At 44.4% G+C, this 22,558-nt stretch overlaps 1 protein-coding gene across 1 annotated transcript in view; it reads right to left on the bottom strand.

Annotated features, from left to right (window-relative positions):
• Window positions 1-16,060, bottom strand: part of PARP12 (poly(ADP-ribose) polymerase family member 12) — a 28,963-nt gene extending 12,903 nt beyond the window's left edge. Inside the window, exons 1-4 of the mRNA XM_036759770.1 lie at window positions 15,667-16,060; window positions 10,171-10,306; window positions 4,002-4,266; window positions 947-1,048 (exon numbers count right to left, since the gene is read on the bottom strand). Of these exons, the coding sequence (XP_036615665.1) occupies window positions 947-1,048; window positions 4,002-4,266; window positions 10,171-10,306; window positions 15,667-15,983 (820 nt within the window). The 5' untranslated portion in view covers window positions 15,984-16,060. The remainder of the gene's footprint in view (window positions 1-946; window positions 1,049-4,001; window positions 4,267-10,170; window positions 10,307-15,666) is intronic.
• Between the last annotated feature and the right edge of the window lie 6,498 nt (window positions 16,061-22,558).

Genomic DNA, 22,558 nt, shown 5'->3' with positions numbered 1-22,558 from the left:
AGAGATCGAGGACAGAGGAAGTCTATTAGCCAGATGGGTGTGAACTCTGAACCAGCCTGTGCACTTATAAATGGGCCAGCCTGCAGGGGGTCTGAACTCAGTCTTTATATTGTAATGAAGTGACTCCTTGCCTTGTAAACAACTGCCTGAAAGGGATCTGGCTGATGACTCATGGCTGATGAAGGCCTGGAGGAAGGAGAATCAGACATCTTGAGCCGGAGCAGACATGGGGGAGGCGGGGAGGGGGGAGGGGAATGGGGTGTCAAATAACCCAACATTCTCATCCTGCTCCTCCTTCCGTGGAACACTGCCCACGGTAGTACGGATCTTCTCACAGGATCTCCTCCCGAAAGTTTCTTCCTAAGTCAGGTATTTGAAGCCTGGAATACTTTTCTCCATAGAAGCCATGTTAAAAAACGGTAGTGACAATCCTGGGCCAACCTACTAAGGCCTACTTAACATACAGTGTGTCTAAAATACTACTAAGACAGCTGCCAGCCCTGAGCTCAGGGCCCCAAGAGAAGGACTGGTCGGAGAGGCCTCAGGGTTAGTAGAAAGTGCCCTGCCCTGGACCCACTTCAGGAGGCCTAGGTTCTAATACTGGCACCACAACTTCCTGTGACCCTGGCTGGACACTTTCTGTTTTCTCTCTCTGTCAAGAATGAGGGCATTGGAAAAGATCACATTTAAAGCCCCTCCTCTGTTTAAAGACCTCCTTGTGCTAACATTCTAGGATTCTACTCACTACAAAAGCTGACTTGAGAGCTGCTGAGAGTCTCACAAGGGAGAACTCTGGGAACAGATAATTGAGTAAACCAGGCAGCTGACTCGTGGGGCAGCGGGCCAGCATTCTGACTGTGCTAACAGGGGAGGTAACAGGGCAGGTGAATGTGTCTGGGCTGACGGCAAAGCATCCTTAGGAAGAAGCTATTCCCCACTAGCTTACCTTTAAAGCTACAAGCCTTTCGAATGTGGTACAAACAGATCTGACTGTTCTCTTCATCACTTTTAGGAGCAGTGGGTACAGAGTCACTGCTATATCTTCTTTCTGCAAAGAAGAAACACATGAAAAACAGGAATTGGTTTCCATCAAGCCTTCATTTGGAGTCAAAGTATTTCAAGGTATGAAGGAGTGGAAAGTTACTCCATCAGGCTAGAGATGATATAATTCTATGTTCGAGTTAACTGAACCTTAAACCCCAGTTTGTGATGTGTTCAGATGAGTACATAAAAAAGCATCCCTGAAAAGTCACAAAATGTCTTCAGACCCCAAGTTCTCCATCTCCCCTCAGCTACACTTGTAGACACATGTTTACATAAAGGCAGGAATGGACCAGATCATCTCTTGAGGTCCTTCTCAGCTGACTTGCTAGTAGAAGGCACCGAGTTACTGGGTTTTTTTTATTTATTTTTGTATGGGCCTGTGATTTTATCAGTGTGATAACAGCAGTTCATACGTAAATAGCTTTTAGCAAAGAAATTTGCCTACATTAATTAGCTCATTTGATCCTCCAATTCTTTTTGCTGATTCTTGGCAGAGACACTGGAAGGTTCTGTCATTTCCTTTTCCAGCTCATTTTACAGATGAGGAAACTGAGGCAAACAGGAGGGTCACACAGTTAATAAAGCGTCTGAGGCCAGATGTGAACTCAAGAAAATGAGTCTTCCTGACTCTAGGGCTGGTGCTCTATCCACTCCACCTCCTAGCTGCCTCATCTGAACCTCCACTCCACTATAACTTGTCTTAGAGAGCTGCCTGAGGCACCAAAAAGTTAAGTGACTTTCCCAGAGTCATTCAGCTAGAATATGTCAAAGGTAGGATTTGACCCCAGATCTTCCTGACTCCAAGGACAGCTCTCTATTCACCACACAATGTGTAATATTTAATTGGAGATTAGAACTGTTCTCTCATGCTAATACCAATTGCCAAGAAAAGGGCCTAATATGAAAATCTAAGTTTAGTGGAGAAAATTATTAAATCTTTGGGTCATATTTTTCTGAAACCCCTGAGGGAAACAGTGGTTCACAAGTTATTTTTCCAACCCAGAATTGCATCTGCCATGGAGTTTTTCTTGAAAAATATGCTTGAGGCCTTCATTAGCAACCTCAAGTAATTTATTCAGTATTTCAGGGACCTGTTGTGTTGTTGATATGGGAGCTCCCTCCGTCAACTTGGCTCACGTCCCATTGATAAATTATAGTTTTAGAGGGCTGCCTGAGCTCAGAAAAAATACCCTATTTGTTTATTGTCACACAGCTAGTGTCAGAGGTAGGATCTGAACCAAAGTCCCTTCTGACTCCAAATCTAGCCATCTAGACCCACCACGCTAAAATGCCTCTCCATTAATTTATCCTCATCTGAAAATTTGGTGAATCTCCATCATTCATGCAGATTGGCATAGTCATAGTGGAAAGTATTAGTGATTTCCAAGAGACCTTTGATATATCCCTCCATGAGAAGGTAATGGAGAAAAACTGCCATCCTAATTTGGCTGCGACCTGAGTCAATCTACCTGTTCACCCATCTAAAAAGACCAAAAACTTAATGAACAAAGACAGACATTTACTCAGGTTTCTTGCAGTTAAGAAGAATTTACACAGAGCAATTAAACAAAAATCGAAGAAGGCATTAAGTTCAGGCAAAGAAGATATTCCAAAACTTATCTAAAGGCAGGAAGCAAAATTAAGGCAACAAATGTATTTGCTGAAATCCCTGACATTCGTTTCATATTACAAATCCATTCAATAACAAGCCCAGAGACCAATAAAACGAACAGCAAGTCATTAATGGCAAAACGTTACCCCACGAGTTACAACAGAAAGTATAACTCTACTGCACGAAAAATGGAGGACAGGAAATGGGAAAAATTTGAATTGTTTCTGGCTTGAAGAGATGAGGGTTTATATCTACTGCAAGCAGAAGGAGACATATATTTTTGGACATAGTCAAGGTGGGAATTTGTTTTGCTTGAGTATGCATATTTGTTACAAAAATTTTATTTTTTTTTAATTTTTTTTTCTCAATCTGGAGTTGGGAGAGAGACAGAAAGACGAAGAGGAAGAGAGAGACCAGCATTAAGAGAGTGACAGACACATGAGGGAACTGAAGTGATTAGGACTCCAAGGGGAACTGAGTAAACCACAGTGACTCCATCTTGTGACTCAATTCTGGAGCCAGCTCGGTTTCTATTCAGTTACGGGTCTGGTCCAAATTCTGTCTTGTGAGAAAATTTTATTCAATTGTGAAAACTGAAAGAAAACTTTATTGCATTGTTTGACCCTAACCGTGTGTGGTTGGGGAACCAGACCCCCTCTGGCTGCCGTTCAGACCATTAACTAAGGACCAGGTTAAGCTGACCAGAAACCCAGTCATATCCAAAAACTGTAGCAAGGCATTTACTCAGTTGCACATCTCAAGCAACCCATACATCTTATCTGAAAACTGGCCCCATACTGATTAATCAGGCGTGGTTTCGTTCTTTTGAATGCTCACAGACATTTGTGGAGGGGAGACACCTCTTTTCTAATTTCCCCCTCCCAACTTGGCAAGGCATGACTCTTTCCTCCAATTAGAAATCCGATTGCTTAATATTGTATTGTTTCCTTTTAATTAACTGATCTTATTTGATTAATTGTTTTTAATGCATAAAAGTCTATCTCCCCCTGGATTCAGGGTCCAAGCCTAAGCTGAGGAGGTCTGGTCCTGGTTTGTTGGGCAACTGGCATGTGTTGCTTAATAAATCAATATGCTCAGGAGATTGAATCTTTCTTTTCTCAATCATTTCATCTTTCACCTGCCACAAAGAATGAGACATACAGAAACAGCAAGGAAGGAAGGAAGGGAGGGAGGGAAGGAGGGAAGGAAGAAGGGAGGGAGGAAGGGAGGGGGAGGGGGGGAAGGGAAGAAGGGAGGAAGAATAGAAGGAGAAGGCACCCCCCAGCTGGCCTCTATCAGGTAAGACATTCCCTGAGTGCTTGCAGAATGGTGAAGCGTTCTCTACCTTTTTTAGGTGTTGCTGAGCTTTCATTTTTGATGTCAAAAGCATTTCTATAAGTGGAAGGCAACCTTTTAATGATGGTGGCGCTTAAACCCCACTTTCTCAGCTTCTCCTGACACGTAGGATCAAAGGCATGGGACCGCTTGCAGCTGCTGCCAAACCTGCAGTTCCCCTGCACGTAGTACTGACAAAGGTGGAGTTTGGCACAAGCATTTTTAAAGGTACAAGAACCATGCTGCCCATCTCCTTTATTATAGTGTGCGCAGATCTGCAGACAAGGAAAGAGAAGAACACAAATTATTAAGAAGCCCTTCTACAGACCCTCTGCTTCCCACTTATCTTTGCTAGCTACAACACCAGGCTAATGGGACACTGGTCATGGGTCTCATTTCTATTTGGGCTTAGGAAGTCGGTGAGTCTTGGCCAGAGAGTGCACCCTTAACCCTGATCAGCCATCTTGCAAATACCTTCCCTATACACTTGAGGAACCAGGCAAGAGCATGTACAAATCCATCTCCATTCCTAGAAACAACTCAGAACACATGTCCCACCTTCACATCGATGTGAAGTCTACAAGTATTAATTACTTGAATTGTATAATCGCATAGTGGCCTTACTGATCATGCTTTTCCTCTCAGGGGTCCATAAAAATAACTATATTAACGGTACATGAAGTAAAGATCTTAATCCAATTTAAGAAAATGAAACTGATTAATAGGAATGTATACGTAGAGCCTATATCGGATTGCAGGCCATCTTGGGGAGGGAGGGGGAAGGGAAGGTGAGAAAACTTAAAACCTATGCAAGTAAATGTTGAAAATTAAAAATAAATAAACTAATTATAAAAAAAAAGAAAATGAAACTGAACTCAATGTAAAGGAGCGATCAACGCCAAGGAATCCTGGTGGGGACGTATTTACAGGTTTTACAGAATTCTATCAAACTTTAATAAAATCCATGCAAATCAGTCTATTAAACTCCTTTTATGAAAAAATACATGTAGTCCTAATACATAAAATGAGGTTTATTTATTAATTTTTATTTATTTGTATTTATCAATATTTACTAATATGTGCAATGAAATGTCTGAGGTCCTGGGTGGACAGGAAACCACACAAGATATAGTTGCTACTTTTAAGAGGCTTTCATCTTATAAGGGCAGAAGGATATGCACAATAACAAAGTCAGTAAAAGAAGTACAATGTGTTATGAATTCAAATAAGGGTGAGATCTGATTGACTTCCCACCCAGTCCCTAATTTCTCCCATTTCCCTATCCTGCAGCTCTCAGAGTGTGGGAGCAAGGTTAAGGAAAGCAACAAGTGTAGATCATCATGGTCACTCTGAAACCCAGTGTTGGTCCATGCCCAGGGTCCTACTTCTGAGTTCTACTTGGACCCGCTCATTCTAGCCACCCTCTGTGAGTCTCATTCAACTCCAACACTCAGTATCAGGTACCGCAAGAACTAGGTGTGCACCCAACTCTTTGGACTACCCGTTCCTCAATTCAATTCAAAATACACGTATTAAATGCCTTTTAGTTCAGAGTACCACACTAGGCATTGGTGCATCCAAAGATGAATAAGACATGGTCCTAGCCCTTAAGGAGTTTAGGGGAGATGTGTACACAAAGAATTAAAAAGGACAATAGAGCACATTTGCACAGGACAGGCACAAAGTGCAAAAAAATAAAGGAAAGGAAAAATTCTTGGAGCTGGGGAGTCTGGAAGGACAGGGAGTTGGGGAGAGTAGGAGTATTGGGACTGAGTCTTAAAAGATACATAGGATTTCAACAGCTGGAGGCGGGGGGAGGAAGTGAGTTCCTGGTATAGGAAAAGGGAGAATGAGTTTGAGAAAATGCCTTTTATTCTAGTTTGGGGGGAGTATGAAAGGCAGTAATATGAAAGAGAAAAAACAGAACTAGATTTTAAAGAGCACTGAATGCCAAGATAAGGAGTTTGGAATTGGTTCAATAAACACTAGGGAACCATGGAAGGATTTTTAGCATGAAATGACAGTGTTAGAGCTATCATGAGAAATACTATTTTAAAAAGGTCTCCCTTTAGACCTCAACATATCACCTTTAAGATTCCGAACTTCAAAATTCTCCTTTCCAACCATGCTGGTTTCCTCTATTTACACCTCATTCTTTCATTCACACTAAACCTGGTTTTTTGTCTTTATACTTACCTCTGAACCCCTGAACTCTCTGCAACCATCCCAGTTCATTTCTCTTGTCCAACCTTTGTTTGTCATTATGGTAGCAAGCCTTGGCCCTATGGACTGCCACCTTAATGATTCATTATTATTAGTTATTAATCTCTTAAAGGTTTCATTTGTGTCTTTCTATCTCCAATGTCTGGGGAACCTGCAGTCTCAAGGCCACGTGTGGCCTTCTAGGTCCTCAGGTTTGGCTTTTTGACTGAGTTCAAGTTGTACAGAACAAATCCTTTTATTAAGGGGACTTGTTCTGTGAAGTTTGGACTCAGTCAAAGGGCTGCACCCAGCACCTAGTAGGCACTTAATAAATGCTTGTTGGTGGGCTGATTAAAAGCCCTTGTGGTAGCAGAGGATTGGAAAGAAACCTCACATGGCATTTAGAAGACAGTGAGCTAAGCAAAGAGTGTTTGAGCAACACCTTACCTGAAGCCCTCAGGAAAACGATGAGAAACCCTCAGAAAAGAGGTAGAGGCAGGAAAGTTCCATATCTCAGAAGTCAAGGGAGGAAAGAGAGTGATAGCCAGGAGTTAGCAGTCAATGGTGTCAAGTGCTGCAGAGAGGCCCAAAGAGAGAGTGTCAGAGAAGAGAACGCAGCTGACCACAGTTCCTGGAAGGGTTCTTCCGTTTGAGGAACCAGGGAAGGAGATGAAATGAAGAGAGGAGGAAGAAAACCAGGATGTGCAGTGTTAGCAAAGCCAAGGAGAGTAACACGAGGCAGACGGGTAGTCGGTGGTATGAGTGATACACAGAGATGCAAAGGAAAATGAGGAATGAGAAAAGACCACCATACCTGGCAATGACGGGTTATTCATGACTTCTGAGGGAGGAGTTTCAGTTGAGTAACACATGGAGAAGCCAGATTGCCAATGGATTGAAGAATGAGTGAATGGTAAGGAAGTGTAGACAGCAAGTGCCCACTAATTAATCTTCCTAAATTTTGGTAACAAAGCAGCAGAGGAGTGACTGGTAACTTGCTAGAATAAGAGGGCTGGGGGATTTTTTTTTTTAAGGATTGGAGAGATCTGAGCATGTTTTATAAGCAAATGAGAAGGAGCCAATGGAGAGGGAGAGAATGAAGAGAAGTATGGATATTTCTGAATATGAGGTTGTTTGCCAGACATTAACACCATGAAGGGATACAGCTGCAGGGATGTCAGCAGCACATGGGGCTGATTGAAAGAGGCTTTCAAGTGCATGTATGACTGAGCTTCTCAATCACCAGGAATACAAATCAAAAGCAGTGTGGCATTCACACCAGGCTTCAACCCATTCTACCCAAAACAGACAGAACAATCTTCCTCACAAGCCCTTTGAAAGTCAAGTTCCTCTCCCGCTTGAGAGCCTCCAGGGGCTATCTCAAGCCCATTAGATCAATGCCAAAGTCTCCAGTCTGGCATTCAAAGCCAGCTGCTTCCTCCCTCATGCTTTCTCACCAAGATCACGTCTGAGGATTCCCACAAATGGCTAGTCCATCCACTTCCAACAGGCAACGCCGTCGGCTTCCCTTCAGGGCTACTGTCTATACCACACACCTGGGCTTCACTACATGCATGGGGTCAAGACCCATGGTTTAAGAAGCACTGAAGTGTCTGCAAGTGGAAAAAACTTAAGAAGCCCCGGCAGATTATCCACTAGACTATAAGCTCCTTGAGGGCAGGGACTGTCTTTTGCCTCTTTTTGTATCCCAGGCATTTAGCACAGGGATGGGTATATAGTAGGAGCTTAATAAATGCTTATTGACTGACTGACAGTTTAAAACTTCATTATTTATATATCCTTGTGCTGTTAAACTGATTGTTTCAATCACGGTAATATAGGGAGAAAGCACTCTACAACCTGTAAAAACACCATCTAAATTAATGTAAGGTTTTATGATGTTTTTTAAGTTGTTCCTAGGTAGGCCTTGTCCCAGTGGGACTGGGGGTTTCTTAAGCACTGGGTCCCATTTCTTCTTTGTCCTCTATGGGACCAGCAAAATGGTCGTGGTGGTTGTTTAGTCCCGTCCAACTCTTTGTGGCCCCATTTGGGGTTTTCTTGGCAGAGATACTGGAGTGGTTTGCCATTTCCTTCTCCAGTTCATTTTACAGATGAGGAAACTGAGGCAAACAGGGGTTAAGTGACTTGGCCAGGGTCACCCAGCCAATAAGCATCTGAGGCCAGATTTGAACACAGGAAGCTGAGTCTTTCTGACTCCAGGCCCAGCACTCTATCCACAGCTCCACCTGGCTGACCCAGCAACATGTTAGGAGTCAAGAAATACTTGCTGAATCTACCAAAAATTGCTCAATAAGCCGTAAAGACAGTTCTGTCTCTTGCTTCCTTGTCCCCACCCCAACCCCCAAATCTCATGCCAAAATCCAGAAAAGCGATTAAATGAATTTCGGGGATCCCACACAAACAAGGGAAACAAACAAACAGTCCTGGGCAGTGGGAGGAGGGGGGAATTATATGCATATGAAGCAGCGTGTTATGGGTAGGTATGGAGCCAGGAGACCTAGGTTCGAATCCAGACTTTCTAGTTGCATGAGAACAGGTAAGTCTTTTGCCTCTCAGAACATCAGCTTCCTCATCGACAAAATGAAAATATTACTACCTATACTACCTACCTCACAGTTTTGCTTCAAGGAAAGCATTTCGCATGCCTGAAAGTGCTATATAAATGAGTTATTACTTGAAAAAGATTCCTATTATCCTAAGTTTTACTATAAAACAACTCTGTGCTGCTACTTGTAACACCATAAATTCCAAGGAAGTTAAGATGACATAGTAGAAAGGGCAATGGACTGCTGAGTTCTACTTAGCTCAACAAACATATATTGCACACCTACTATGTGCAAAGCACTCTATTCGGTGTTAACCTGTGGGAAACTTGCAGCCCTATCCTGCTCTGACCAGCAGTTTCTAACTGTCCTCAAGAAGACTCCCATGTACCCCAGTAGTTTGTAATCACCTCTGTTCCTGGACAGAGATAAAGACATTTCTGAGACCTCATTTTTGTTAGCCCTCGAACACCCGCTTCCTGCAGCTTCGCTGTTCTGTGTATTCAGACTATGCACCCTGCTGTGTTTTGCGACTATGCCCTATATGAATCCCCTTCTCCACCTTCCTCCCCAGGCGTCCCTGTCTGAATACGGCAGCATGTTGTCCTGAACTTCAATTCCTGGACCCTGAATAAATACCTCCCTTTATTTCCTGATCACTTGTTCAGTTTTGTTTTAGGTGGACTCAGGCACAAGAGGTACAAAGACAAAGTGTAAACAATCTCAGCCCTCAAAGATTATATTCCACAAGGCCTACCTGTGCCATTATAAAGAAAATGCAATGCCTCCTTAAGAAGGAAACACACTATTCTTTAAAGCAAGGGCTGGCAAATGATGGTCCCCAGGCCTAATGTGGTTCATCGCCCTTTTAATATGGCTCTGGAGCTAAGGATGGTTTTTCACCATGAGTTTTTACCAGTTTTTACATGTAAAAACCATTCGTAGCTTGCAGACTATACAAAACTAGGCAGCACGGCAGGATCTGGCCCTCAGGCCATATCTGTCAATCCTTGACTCACAGAGTAACTGTCTTGCATACTATAAAACTGTGCGTGATTCACTATGTGAAGTCTCTGTTTCCTCACCTATTAAATGAGCGTCCTGAACAAGATGATCTCTAAGGTCCCCTCCAGCTTAAAATATCTGGTGAATCTAATCTTGCCCTACAAACTTTCTTGACTCATTGGATTTATATCCATGCCTTGACACAAGGGCCATTCTCCCAAACGGAATACAATCCTATCTTGTCCTCCATTTTCCTCGTCTCCAAAGGCCTCTCTCCTTGGCAACCTTTATAGACAGTTAAAAAAGGAAGGTTCATTCCCCAAAAAAACGCAAATCTAAATCACAGTACAGAGGTTCACACTGAATCCTACTAGGTACACACAAACGGACTAGACATCTGCCACTCACCTCTGGCAAGAGTGTAGAATCATTCTGAAGCAAAAGTTGACTCAATTCGTTCAAGTTTAGGTCCCCAATTCCATAGCTTTTCAAGACATTCATGTTGTGCATAGAATCAATGTGGTGGCTATATTTACACTGTTTCCTGTGAAGAGAGGAGAGGAGAGGGGAGGAGAGGGAAGGGAAGGGGAGAGAGGGGAGGGGAAGAGAGAAGAGAATCAGTTTGGGGAGAGGGAAAAATCCCCAGCACATCTCAGATTCAAGAACACATCAAGACTTAGTTAACAGACAGACAATGAAGTCAGCTAGTCTTGGCAAGACAGAGGGAACATTTCCTCAGAAAGTTATCCTGAGAAGCATCAAGGCAAAGAGGATAAAGGGCTGGATTTCGGGCTGTGTACTTGGGTCACTTACTACCTGAATCACCTTGGACAGCTCACTTCCCTTCTCTGGCCTCGGTTCCATCATCAGTAAAATGAGTGGGCTGAGCAAGATGACCTCTAAAGTTCTTTCCAGTTCAAACTCTAAGATCCTTTGGCCTTATGCTACTCCTTAAAGAGGAAGTGCCACATATACTCCATAGGAAAAGGGCATGGTTATTTTAAATTTATAGCCTCCGGGTTATTCACTAATTACAGCAGCCTACAATGAGGAGCAAATGGCTATGAGGACACTTTGCCAGGCCTACAACATTACAACTCAGGAACATGCTAACAGGAACACTGGGGATGGTTAAAATTCTGTCTCTTTAATAAAAAAAATAAAATAAAATTCTGCTTCTTCAGTATTTGCCACCCTTGGTGCTAACTGGCCACTTCTGCCCACCTTCCAACCTACCACCCCCTCCCACCTTTCTTCCAACTTTAGCAACACAGACAGATGCAGGCTACCAATAACTCAGCCTCTCCGAATGCTCTCACACTTCCCCTCAAAGCTTACCCTAACACTGTACATCCACGGTATTCAACTCAAGATGGATCCCTGTGGGCCACACAATGAACTCTGCTACTGACAACCCTTTAACGTCTCTCCACTGCCTACTAAATAAAGTCAAAACTACTTAGTCTGGCCTTTAAGGCCCTTCACAGTCTAGAACAGTCTCCAGTTTCCAGCCCCACCTCCTCTCCACACAGTCTAGGATCCAGCCAAACTAGAACACTGTCAGACCCTCATATACAACCTGTGTCTGTATCTTTGCTCACAACCACATCCCACGTACCCGAGACCTTAATCCTCCAACACCTACTTATCCTTCAAAGCCTTGCTCAAACCCTACCTCCTCCATGAAACCTTCCCTGAGCCCCACTCAGAAAGAGTTTCTTCCCCCGAACCTCCAGAGGATTTTATCCCTCACTTATGCATTTACTCTGTTCTCCATTAGTGCTTTTGTCGAGCAAACACGGTGATTGCATATCTGTATATGCGCATGAACTCTGCTCGATTCTAAGCTCCATCTGAACTGGGATCAAATCTTAATTATCTCTGTATCTTCTCCAGACCAGGACAAGGTACCTGATAGGCAACTTTTAAGTGAGCCAATGACTGGCACTGCGGCCCCATCTGCCCTGTAGAAGAAAGCAAAGACAAAACAGAAGGCCTACCTTGGACACTTCTCTTTCTGCTCTCTTTTCCCACCTCCACCCATTCCTTCTCTCCTGCGGTCATCCTATTAGGGTTAGTCATGAACGATTGGGCGGGTATAAATTATGCCCAATGCAGAAGCCCTTCTCCTGGGCACAGTCTGCAATGTAAACGATAGATCTACTCAAGTAGCAGCTCTCTTAAACATCAGCCCACAGAGTACACAATGTACAACCCAAAAGTGCTTTGAGGGAGGGGTGGAATTCATGAAACCAGTATTTCCCATGACTTATTAAGTCAAGACAGAAGTATCTTATGTAGTCACGACATATCCGAGTGTGCTGTTACCTCTGGACACTGGGACAGGAGGTTAGAACAATAATATACAAAGCTATATACCAAGCCAGTATTGTGGAAGGTCACAGAAGGGACAGAAGATGGGGTCTTGGCCCTAGAGGAGGCCAATCATCTCATCAGGGCCCCTCATCGGGACAGCAAAGCACAGACAAAACGAGATTTATCACAAAAGAACCACTGTGTTATACAGTCTAGATGGAGAGGGATGCTGGCAAGACATGTGACTCCTAGCTGATACAGCCCTGAGAAAGTTTAAATTCTGGAGTTCCAGAAATTACCAACCTAGCCAACTTGTATTCATACCTAATTGCTCTTCCAGAAATACAGGAAACCCATGGTTATCTTAAATTGTTCTCAGATTTCTTTCTCCTGTCACGGTACAGAGTCAGAAGACTAGGATTCATATTCTGAGGCCGCTACTTGGAATCTGTGTGATGTTGGGCAAATAGTTTCTCTCAGCCTCAGTTTTTCTAGACCGTAAAAATGAGGGGGAGCCTTTCAAGGTCCCTTCCAACAACAACAAACAACAATAAAAAAAAACCTATGTTTTGACAACTCTACGGTGTCTTTTTATTCAAAACACCCCTATCACTGCCCTCGTCTGCCAAAAGACAGCATTTTTACAAGGAAGGAGAAAGAGAAAAAAAGAAGAAGAAAAGGAAGGTCTTTTATTCTTTGAGGGAAAGGAGTTTTTTAAATCTACAAAATTCTGCCCAATGCCTTGGCAGGTTTTGGCTAGCAGCAATGTCAAAATACCCCTAGTAAGAATAACTCATTTATATGGTGCTTTGAAGGACTTCCCCCCACACAAACACACCCCCGCCACCATCCTGTGAAGTAAATTGCTAAGAGTCCCTGCCCCAGACTACACAAACAACTGCCAAGAGGATAAGGATCTTTAAATCAGCCATGACCAGGAAATGTTGGAGAATCTGCCAAAGGTCAACCTGTAAGCTACATTCTTCTCTAATGTGATCATTTTTCCAACTCACACCGGATTCCCATTGGTCCAACAGTTCCTGTGAACTAATATCTCAGCAGTTTGTTTATTAACAACCTCATCATGGATCCAGGGGCCAATGCCTACATTCTAATGAGGGAAACATGAAGGACATACATGTATGCGTGCATGTATGTATATATACATACATGTGTAGTTACAGAATACACATATATAGACACAGAAACATCTGGGCATGTGTACATGTATATATACATATACGCACACACTAACATGGAGAGTCAATACAAATGAATGCAAAGTAGTTAAATATAAGGTAGTCTGAGGGCAGGGCACCAGCAGTTGAGGGGATGATGAAGGTGTCCGAGCTGTGTCTTGAAGGATGCCAGGAATTCTGTGAAGCAGAGATGAGGGCGGCGGTGTACTTCAGGCTTGGGAGACAGACACTACAACAGGAGTTGGAGTATCTTGTAAGAGGAACATAGAGAAGGCCAATTTGACCTGACCAAAGAGTACAGGAAGGTCGGTAATGAACAGTGATGCTGGACAGAGAGGCTGGAACATGGTTAAAAAAGACTTTATGGTTTATTCTACAGACCATAGGGGGCCGCTGGAGTTTACTGAGCAGACGCACAACTCGGTGAGGTCTGAGCTTAAGGAAAATCATTTTTTGGATTTCCTGTTGTAAAGATAACTGAAAAGGAAAGCAGGAGACCTGGGTTGTAGGCCTGACTCTGCCACTTTGTGATTTGGGGAAATTCCCTTGGAATTATAAATTACAGACTCATTAAAGCTGAACATAATCTGAGAGGTCAGTGTTTCCCAAACTGTACTGCATATCCCACATGTTCCAGATCAACTAACAAGGTTTTTTTGGGGGGGGGGGGCGGGGGAGCAATCAGGTCTAAGGGACTTGCTCAGGATTATGCTGAGGCCACATCTGAACTCTAGTCGGCCTGACTCTATGGCTAGTGCTCTATCCCACTGTGACACCAGCTGCCCCATCAACAAGCATTTATTAAGTACACACTCTGTGCCAGAACCGTGTTAGGCGCTGTATAAAAAGGAGGGAAAAAAGAACCAAGTGGTGGGACACGGCCAGCAAGCAGAGCTACCATATTGCTGCAAAGAGAGGCCACTCATCCAGGTTCCCTTCCATGATTCTGCAAAGAGAGGCCACTCATCCAGGTTCCCTTCCATGATAAATATGACTCAGAAGAGGGGTCTTCCGCTACCTGGCATGGGCCACCCTGCCACAGAAACAAAGATGGGAGGCCTGAGCAATCCAACAACCAGGCACGTACTGGGGCCATCAGAGAAGGTGAGGAAGACACCAACAGGAAGGCAGAAACCGAGAAGCAGGTGGCCAATCTGGATCGAAAGCCATCATCCAGGCCTGTGAGGTCTGCTGGCAAGGGGCAGTGGGAGGAGGAGGGTACGAGGGAGAGATTGATCCAAAGAGCTCTTCAGTCCCTCCTTCCCGAGGGGCCCAGGAGCCCCAGCTCCCACTCCCACCGTGGTGCCTTGGGTGCTCTGACAAGAAGATCCCCCTGTTTCTCCCTTCAGTCCCTCCCACTTATGCCCCTGGTCTCTTCCCGGATGCCCCCTATCCTTACTGGCCAACTGCAATTCAGATCTCTTTAATAATAATAAATGTGGATGCCTACATACAAGTGGGCTTGGCTCCAAGCAAGCGCATTATGCAAAAGCATTCCGGGCTCTACAGAAAGAACCGGGTTCCAGGAGTACGGGCCGGAAGGGCCCACGGAGGGCATCCAGCCCACTCCCTCCGTTCCACAGATTGAAAGTGAGGTGGGTGCAATTAGGGCCTTATTTTTCAGAAAATCGCAGCCAGCGATGGGATCCTTTGTAATGCACCACACCTCCTCCCACTAAGGGCGATTAAATGTACCCAAAGGTCAGAATTACGGAAGTACTGGCCCTAGGACCGGCAGACAAGGGAGGGGGGCGGCGGCGACGGGGGGGGGGGGGGCCGGCCGCCCCCGAGGGTCATCCCTCGTTCCTCCGACACCCTCCCCCCACCCCTTCTCACTTCCGAGACCCGCCTCCCCTCGGTCCCCTCCCCGATACTGTGCAGAGGACGAGGGGCTGGTCCACTTCTGTTTTGGGTCTGCAGTGCCCAATGGGAGGGGACGCTTAATAGATGTCGATCTCTGGAGCGATCAAAAGGCGCAAGCAGCAGCTAAGGGCCGAATAGAGCGGCAGCCGGAAGTTTAGACGGAGCAAGAGTAGGACCCGGACTCGGGGAGACTTGTGGTCACGTCCTGCCTGGGCTGTGGGGCTCTGAACGGGTCACTTGGCCTTTCGGCCTCAGTTTCCTCGTCTGTATAACGGGGATTACGAGAGCGCTAGCCTCCGGGGCGCGGGTGAGGACCGCAAGAGCTGAGGTCCCCAGAGCTACTTCCGAGTCACCCCTCACAGGATGGATCAAGCGCACTCACCCCGCGGGAGGCACGGGCGAAGCCTGGCAAAGAGCCGCGCAAACCTCAAGGTGCCCGGGGAACCTTAGCTGTGGACGCGACAGCGACTCCCGGGCCTGGGGGCCTCCCCCGCCCCCTCCTTGCCCCCCGGGGCCCGACCCTCACCCGGTCGTCGAGAATTTGCAGCTTCCGTAGAGGAAAAACTTGCAGAGGTGCAGCTGCCCGCAAAGCCCGTCGCAGGCGGTAGAGTACGCGGGGCAGAGCCTCGCGCCGGTGGCGGCCACGAGCACCCGCTTCTCCGGGCCGTCCCCCCCGCGCGTCCCCAGCACGAAGCGCCCCGGGGCCAGTTTGCACAGCGACTTCTCCAGGGCATCCTCGCTGACGCCGCCCGGGAGCCGCCGGCTCAGCTCCGTCAGCTCCAGGCTGCCTCCGGCGGCGCACAGGTCCTTGGTGACCTGGCTGGCGAGGGCAGCCTGGGCCATCGCCGGGCCCCTCAGCTCGCTCGCTTCGCCGGATGGGAACCCCCAGCGACTGCCCGAGCGCCCCACCCCGCCTCCCGGGGCCTGGCACCGGAAACGGGCGCGCGCCGGAACCAGCTCGGGAAGGCGGGGCCAGGCTGAAATCGAAACTGAAGGCTTCTGTTCACGCAGAACTGCCTGATTGACTTAGGAAAGCTAGGCGATCCATGCAGACCAGGAAGTCTTTTGACTTGCAGCATATGCAGGAAAACAAATTGAAGGCACTGCCGACATAAATTAGTACTAGATTATCTTCCAGCAGAAGAAGGGGAATCGAGAGATAGAACGGAGAAATGCTTCCATAAATTCCCAATAACAATCCGCAGAATGGGAGGCATAATGAAGGAGTTATGTCTCACGGAAGATAACGGGCAAAGCGAGCATCCCACTGGTCTTTATCGTTTTGAGGCTATAAGTCAGTTAAGTAAAGGTTAAGTCTTGCTTGGCATGCTCATGCGGAACCGGAGGACTCAAGGTTCATTTTAATGGTCGTGCAATGTATGTAGTGGGGTGGGGGGTGGGGGGAGACGCGTTAAGGGGAACTCTGTAGTGGGCGTGTCTAAAAGTTGTGCACCCTGTACGGCCAGCCAATGGGGAGGCAGGGGCGGACTTCGCAGCGGGCATACTTTTTAGGCTTACTTTTGTTTCTGGAGGCACCTGCCACCGCAGTCCTCTTAGTAAACTTTATTTCTTTCATCTTCGCCTCTCCTGAGCCTGAATAAGTTATTACTCACTGGGAACGGCTGGAGACATTGGTTATTCGTTTAACCAAAGGATTCCATCAATCGACAAGCAGTCGTCATTATTTATTAGTGTATATTACAACATGATTAACACATTTATAGTATAACAATTCTGTTGACAGGGTATGGGCCCTGGAAACTGCCCCAACACACACACACACACACACACTCTCTCTCTCTCTCTCTCTCTGGCTCGCTCTGTGAACTTCCCTCATGACCTTGGCCTTTGCCTGACGCTCGTTCTGTATAATACCTTTGACTGTCCTTGCTTTGTGGCTTTGATCCTGCCCCAGTCTCCAATTCTGTTACCTCTAACATAGCCCAGCCCTTCATTGTCCGTTACCTCCAGACCGCCCCAGGCAACTTCCCACCCTTAATTCCATCTAGACCCCTTCTCTGTTACCTCCTGGTCATCCCAGACTACTTAACCGCTCCTAGATCACATGTAGATCTTCCCAGAGTCTTTCTGTATAAATGGTCCATCTTGCCTCCAATATTGCTCAGATTCCTAAGATCTGGTCAATTGCTCAACAGTGTGGCCTCGATTGTCCGTCGATACACGTGTCACCAATGGGCTGGTTCTAAAAACCCATCCCGCTTCCCTTGAGGAAACAATAATAAACCTTGTCTCTGACTGAAAGAAAGCTTGGGTGGGTTTCTTTCCAGGCAGAACTCCTTGCCTTTTGCCCTAGAATTTCGTGTTTCCCAGCACCTCTAGACCACAACACTGAGTGTGTATTTCTCTTATATTGGCATATGATAATTATTATTGATTGTTAACTACTGCACAATGTTTATCATATAATAATATATATTTTAATTTTAGGTACCTTGCTGATGTTTTATACATATTTCCTCATTTTATCCCCACCACAACCCTAGGAGGTAGCTTCTATTATTATCCCCACTTGACCGATGATGAAACTAAGGCAGATCCATTGTGACTTGCCCAGTCACCCTAGTATTGTCTTTGGGCACATTTGAACTCAAGTCTTTCGGACTCCAAGTCCACTGTGCCATCCAGCTGCCTCTTAATCAAGTTATCATATTATTAACAATTATCATGTAATACTATTTAAATATTATTTAAACAATACTTTAGTAAATTAATGTCAAATCAGGACTTTGTGTTGGGATCTAACATGGGGGTGAGGTCTCATTAGGTATTTTCTTGAAAGTAAGAGGGTGATTGACTGAGAGTGCTGAGCCTGGAGTCAGGAATACCTGAGTTCAAATCTGGCCTCAGACACTCAGCAGCTGTGAGACCCTGGGCAAGTCACTTAATACTGTTTGCCTCCACGTTCCTCACCTGTACAATGAGCTAGAAAAGGAAATGATGAACCACTCCAGCATCTTTACCGAGAAAACCCCAAATGGGGTGAAGCGACTCCACAACAGACTTAAACAGCAAGGAGGGTGGTTAGTCCTATTGTGGTTGCCTCAGTGACTCATTGTTCCCAGCTCAGCTTGTCAATCAGTGTTGGGGCAGGTGTCACCCAGACCCTAGATGTTTATCTCGTAGATGTCACCCCCACCTGTGACCTTTGTACCCCCACCTACGAATTGTCACAGTCTTGCTGTCTTGGGGAGGAACTGAGATGCAAGGAGCCATACTATAAAATGAACCAACTATAAAATGAGCCTCTTTTGCTGATGTTGACATATCTGAGTTGTTTTAAAGTTACCTATAAAAGCTGGCCCCATATTGAAGCAACTGCTGACCTCCAGTGATGGACATGTTGTTACTCTGACATATTTATAATAAACTCCTTTTAATTCAGTGTCTCGAGTTTTGCCTCGTTAGTTGGGGTGAAAAGCCCAAAGACTTTTCCTTTCAACATTATCTATAGTCTCTGCAGCCAGGCTGCTGCTTCCATTGGATTTGATGTTTTAGGCTTAAAATTTATTTGAGTACTGTTGCATTTAAAGTCTTCCTTCACCTTCTTGATAAGTTCTGATCAATTATTTTGGAAGTCTAGCCCATTTTTACATTTCTTAAAATTTCCAATCCATTCTTCTTGAAAAGCAGATGGTGATGGATTGATAGAATGGCTTGGTGGCTGCTCTATTATTTAAAATATTATTGGCTTCCCTCTGGCATTTTTGTTACCTCAGTTAAAATTCTCCAAAGGACATCTACATTACCAATTTTCCCTCTAAACGTTATGTCCTTCTAATTCTTGAGAGGCCTATTCTGGATTGATTCTTTTTTCTTATTTTTAGTTTTCCTTTCCACAGCTATCACTGGGGAGCTCATTTAAGTTACTATCCACATTCTCATCCCTATTACACAATCCTTAGCACTAACCCTTAACCATGTCTTTAAACAAACAAAACTTCACTATTCCTATTCTTACCCCAAATCTAACCTTAATTTTCTAGCGGTTTTCTCTATTAACTATAATCATATCCTCATTTTAAGTAAAATTATATGTGTGTATAGAAACAGTATAGCAGTTGCATGGCTTAATTAGTGATGATACTAAGCACCAATATTACTAAATAGTACTAAGCCAGTGGCTCCTTAACTGCTGATCCTCAGCTGTCTGGGGAATCCTCTAGACAGGGGTGGACGAAGATGGGACAGACAGGACTTACTAAACTTCTTTACGGATAGCCCCCTAGTGGCTGCCAGTTATCTTTGGGTTCACTATCTCCATTGATGTGTTGTAAATTGGAGCATAATACAGTCCCTTGTTTGTGCTTCTTGCACTTAGGAAAACCCAACTTCAAATCCAACCGCAGATACTTCCTAGCTGTGTAACCCAAGGCGAGTCACTTGAGAACCTCATTGCTTTAGTTTCCTCAACTATAAAATGGGAATGCTCTCCCAGGGTTGTAGAGAGGATAAAATGAGATATTTGCGAAGCACCTAGCACAGTGCCTGGCACAAAGTAGGTGCTCTAGGAATGCTTATTCCCTCCCTCTTAAATAATGCAGATTAGGAGGGCCATCTCATGATGGGAGACAAAGGTGGAGGAGGAGATAAGGGCAGAAGGCAGCTGAGTGATGTGATATAAGGAGGTGAGAAGAGGGAGGTCTTAGACAGTGGTCTCTTTTTTTTTTTTCACTAAACTGAGGCAGGGTTCTTAGCTGAGAGGGCTAGGGAGCCATGGGAGGTTTGAGGAAGGATGTAAAAGGCCTGGAAGAACCACTATGGTGAATGAGATAGAGAGTCAACTGAGGTAGGGTTGCCTAGAAGCAGGGAAGACTCTGTTGAGGTAACATAAAGGTGAGTCCACTGTGTACAAGTCTCTGGCTTCTATTTCTTCTTGAACCATGCTGGTGCAGTCAAGTCCTTTTAGTCATGTCTGATTATTTCTGATCCCATTTGTGGTTTTCTTGGCAAAGATTGGAGTGGTTTGCCATGTCTTTCTCCACCTCATTTTACAGATGGGGAAACTGAGGTAAATAGGGTTAAGTGATTTGCCCAGGGTCACATAGCTAGTAAAACTTCTAAGGCCAGATTTGAACTCAGGAAGATCAGTCTTCCTGACTCCAGACCGAGCACTGTATCTATCCACTGTACCACCTAGATGCCCTCCTGAACCATGCTGCCCATATATTACTCAACATTCTCACCTTCTCCCTAACTTTGCTTTGAAATTACCAAGTATCAGGATTTATGGAATTTGGAGGTTCTTATCCAGCTCTTCAAAGAATTTCTCCGTCCTTTCATCCTCTTCATCTGATGTTGGTATATAAACTGAAGTTATTTTAATGGTGGGCTTTTTACAAATACAGAGATGACCAATCAGAGATGACCAAATAGTCCTATGAACTAATGTTCCTCTTTGCCTTTGGGGCATACAATACAAATTAATTGTCAACTCCTTTAGTTTCTCTAAGGCTACTTATAAACAACTTCCCAATTAGCAGACTTTGGGGGGGGGGATCTGACATTTATTGTGCAAAAGACCATACGTAGAACAGCATTATGTTGATTTCTCACATAACCGGCAAGGATCCTGTAGGACAAGCATGGCAATCCAGAGCAGAAGCCTGGGACTAATCCTGACTCTTCCACTCATTCCCTGAGTGACGAAGGTCTGCCTTTTGTCTCACTATACAGTATGACTTCTTTCTTTTGGTGTTGTTTACAGCAATGATGTTGATTGATATCATTTAGCCCCTCCAGCAGTATATCTGCTTATTGGCCACTGAGCAGAGATGTTAGTACTTAGAATACCATTTTTCTTGTTTTTTCAATAGGGATAGAGGGAGTCAGGAGAGAATATGGATCTTCATGAAAATAAAACTGAATTTTTAAAAAACTGTGTGATTCTTAGTACCCTTTATGCCCTTTTCCTCCATCCTGCCACTGTCATTGGGTGGATGTGGAAGGGAGCCATAAAGGCAGGAGCGAAATTATGCCTTTTTCTTTGTTGCATTGATGGTCATGGCCAAAGAATTCACGAACCTCCTTGGTACTTAGCTCCTTGAAAAGCAAAGCTAATCTGTTCCTAAGAGCATGACCAAAGCTTTTCCAACATGGTAGAACCCGCCAGAGCTAAGGCTGTATTGACATAGTCTTGGAGAATCCAGGATCACCCTGTGCAGTGATGAGGCATTAGAGTAGAATTTTGTGGATTTAGTTAATTAAAGTATTCTCCCTATAGTGATTTTATGTAGTTCATCAAAATAACAAACGTTGTTTTGTTATTCCTCTACGGTACTTACAAAGTCACCAATTATTGAAATTTGTAGATTCTTTTCAGGTTTCATAATCTGATGACATTCATTCATTTATTCATCTCATTCAATAAAGACAAGAATGAACTAGTCCTTGACTTCAAGGAGCCTATATTCTATTTAGAGAAAACAACATATGCATAGAAAACTAAATATAAAATACAGAAAATGTAATTTCTGGAGAGCAGGCCACTACAAATGGTAGAAAGGTTTCATTTTAGAGGGGATACTTGAACTGAGCTTTGGAGAAGCTAGTGATTCATGACGTGGAGATGAGGGGGAAGTGGATTCCAGGAGGGAGGGACAGCGTGTGAAAAAGCATGTAAAAAGTATGCCCAACAGGCTATGAAACCAGGCATACCTTTTGACCCAGCAATACCACTACTAGGTCTGTACCTCAGAGATTTTTTCTTAAAAGGAAAAAGACTTACATGTACAACAATATTTATAGCAGTTCTTCTAGTGGTGGCAAAGAACTGAAATTGAGGGGATGGACATCAACCGAGGAATGGCTGAACAAGTTATGATATATGATTGTGACGGAATACCATTGTACTCTAAGAACTGACGAACAGGATGCTCTCAGAAAAGCCTGGAAAGATATGAACTGATGCAAAGTGAAATGAGCATAACCAGGACGACATTGAACACAGTAACAGTAATACTGTATAACGATCAACTGTGAATAACTTAGCTATCCTCAGCAATGCAGTGATCCAAGACAATTCCAAAGGACTTAGGATAACATCTTCAGAGACTGATGGCATCTGAATGCAGACCGAAGCTTACTTTTTTTTTTTAACTTTTTCTTGGTTGTGCTTTCACAACATGACTAATATAAAAATATATTTTGCCTGACTGAACATGTATAACATATCAAATTACTTGCTTTTTCAATGAAGGGGGAGGGGAGGAGGCAGAGAGAGAATTTAGAACTCAAAATTTTATAAAACAAATGTCAATTGTTTTTGCATTTAATTGGCAAAAAATAAAATGCTAAATATTTTTTAAAAAATGAAAAGGCATGGAAAAAGAAGAATTAGTATGATGTACAGTGAACAAAAGTGTAAGGTTAGTTTAACTGGAGCTTAGAGTGCATCAAGC

The sequence above is a fragment of the Trichosurus vulpecula genome, chromosome 5 (genome assembly GCF_011100635.1).
Source record: "Trichosurus vulpecula isolate mTriVul1 chromosome 5, mTriVul1.pri, whole genome shotgun sequence".
Lineage (NCBI taxonomy): Eukaryota > Metazoa > Chordata > Mammalia > Diprotodontia > Phalangeridae > Trichosurus > Trichosurus vulpecula.
Note: the sequence above shows the minus strand (reverse complement) of the source record. Positions and strands in the feature narration are given on the sequence as shown.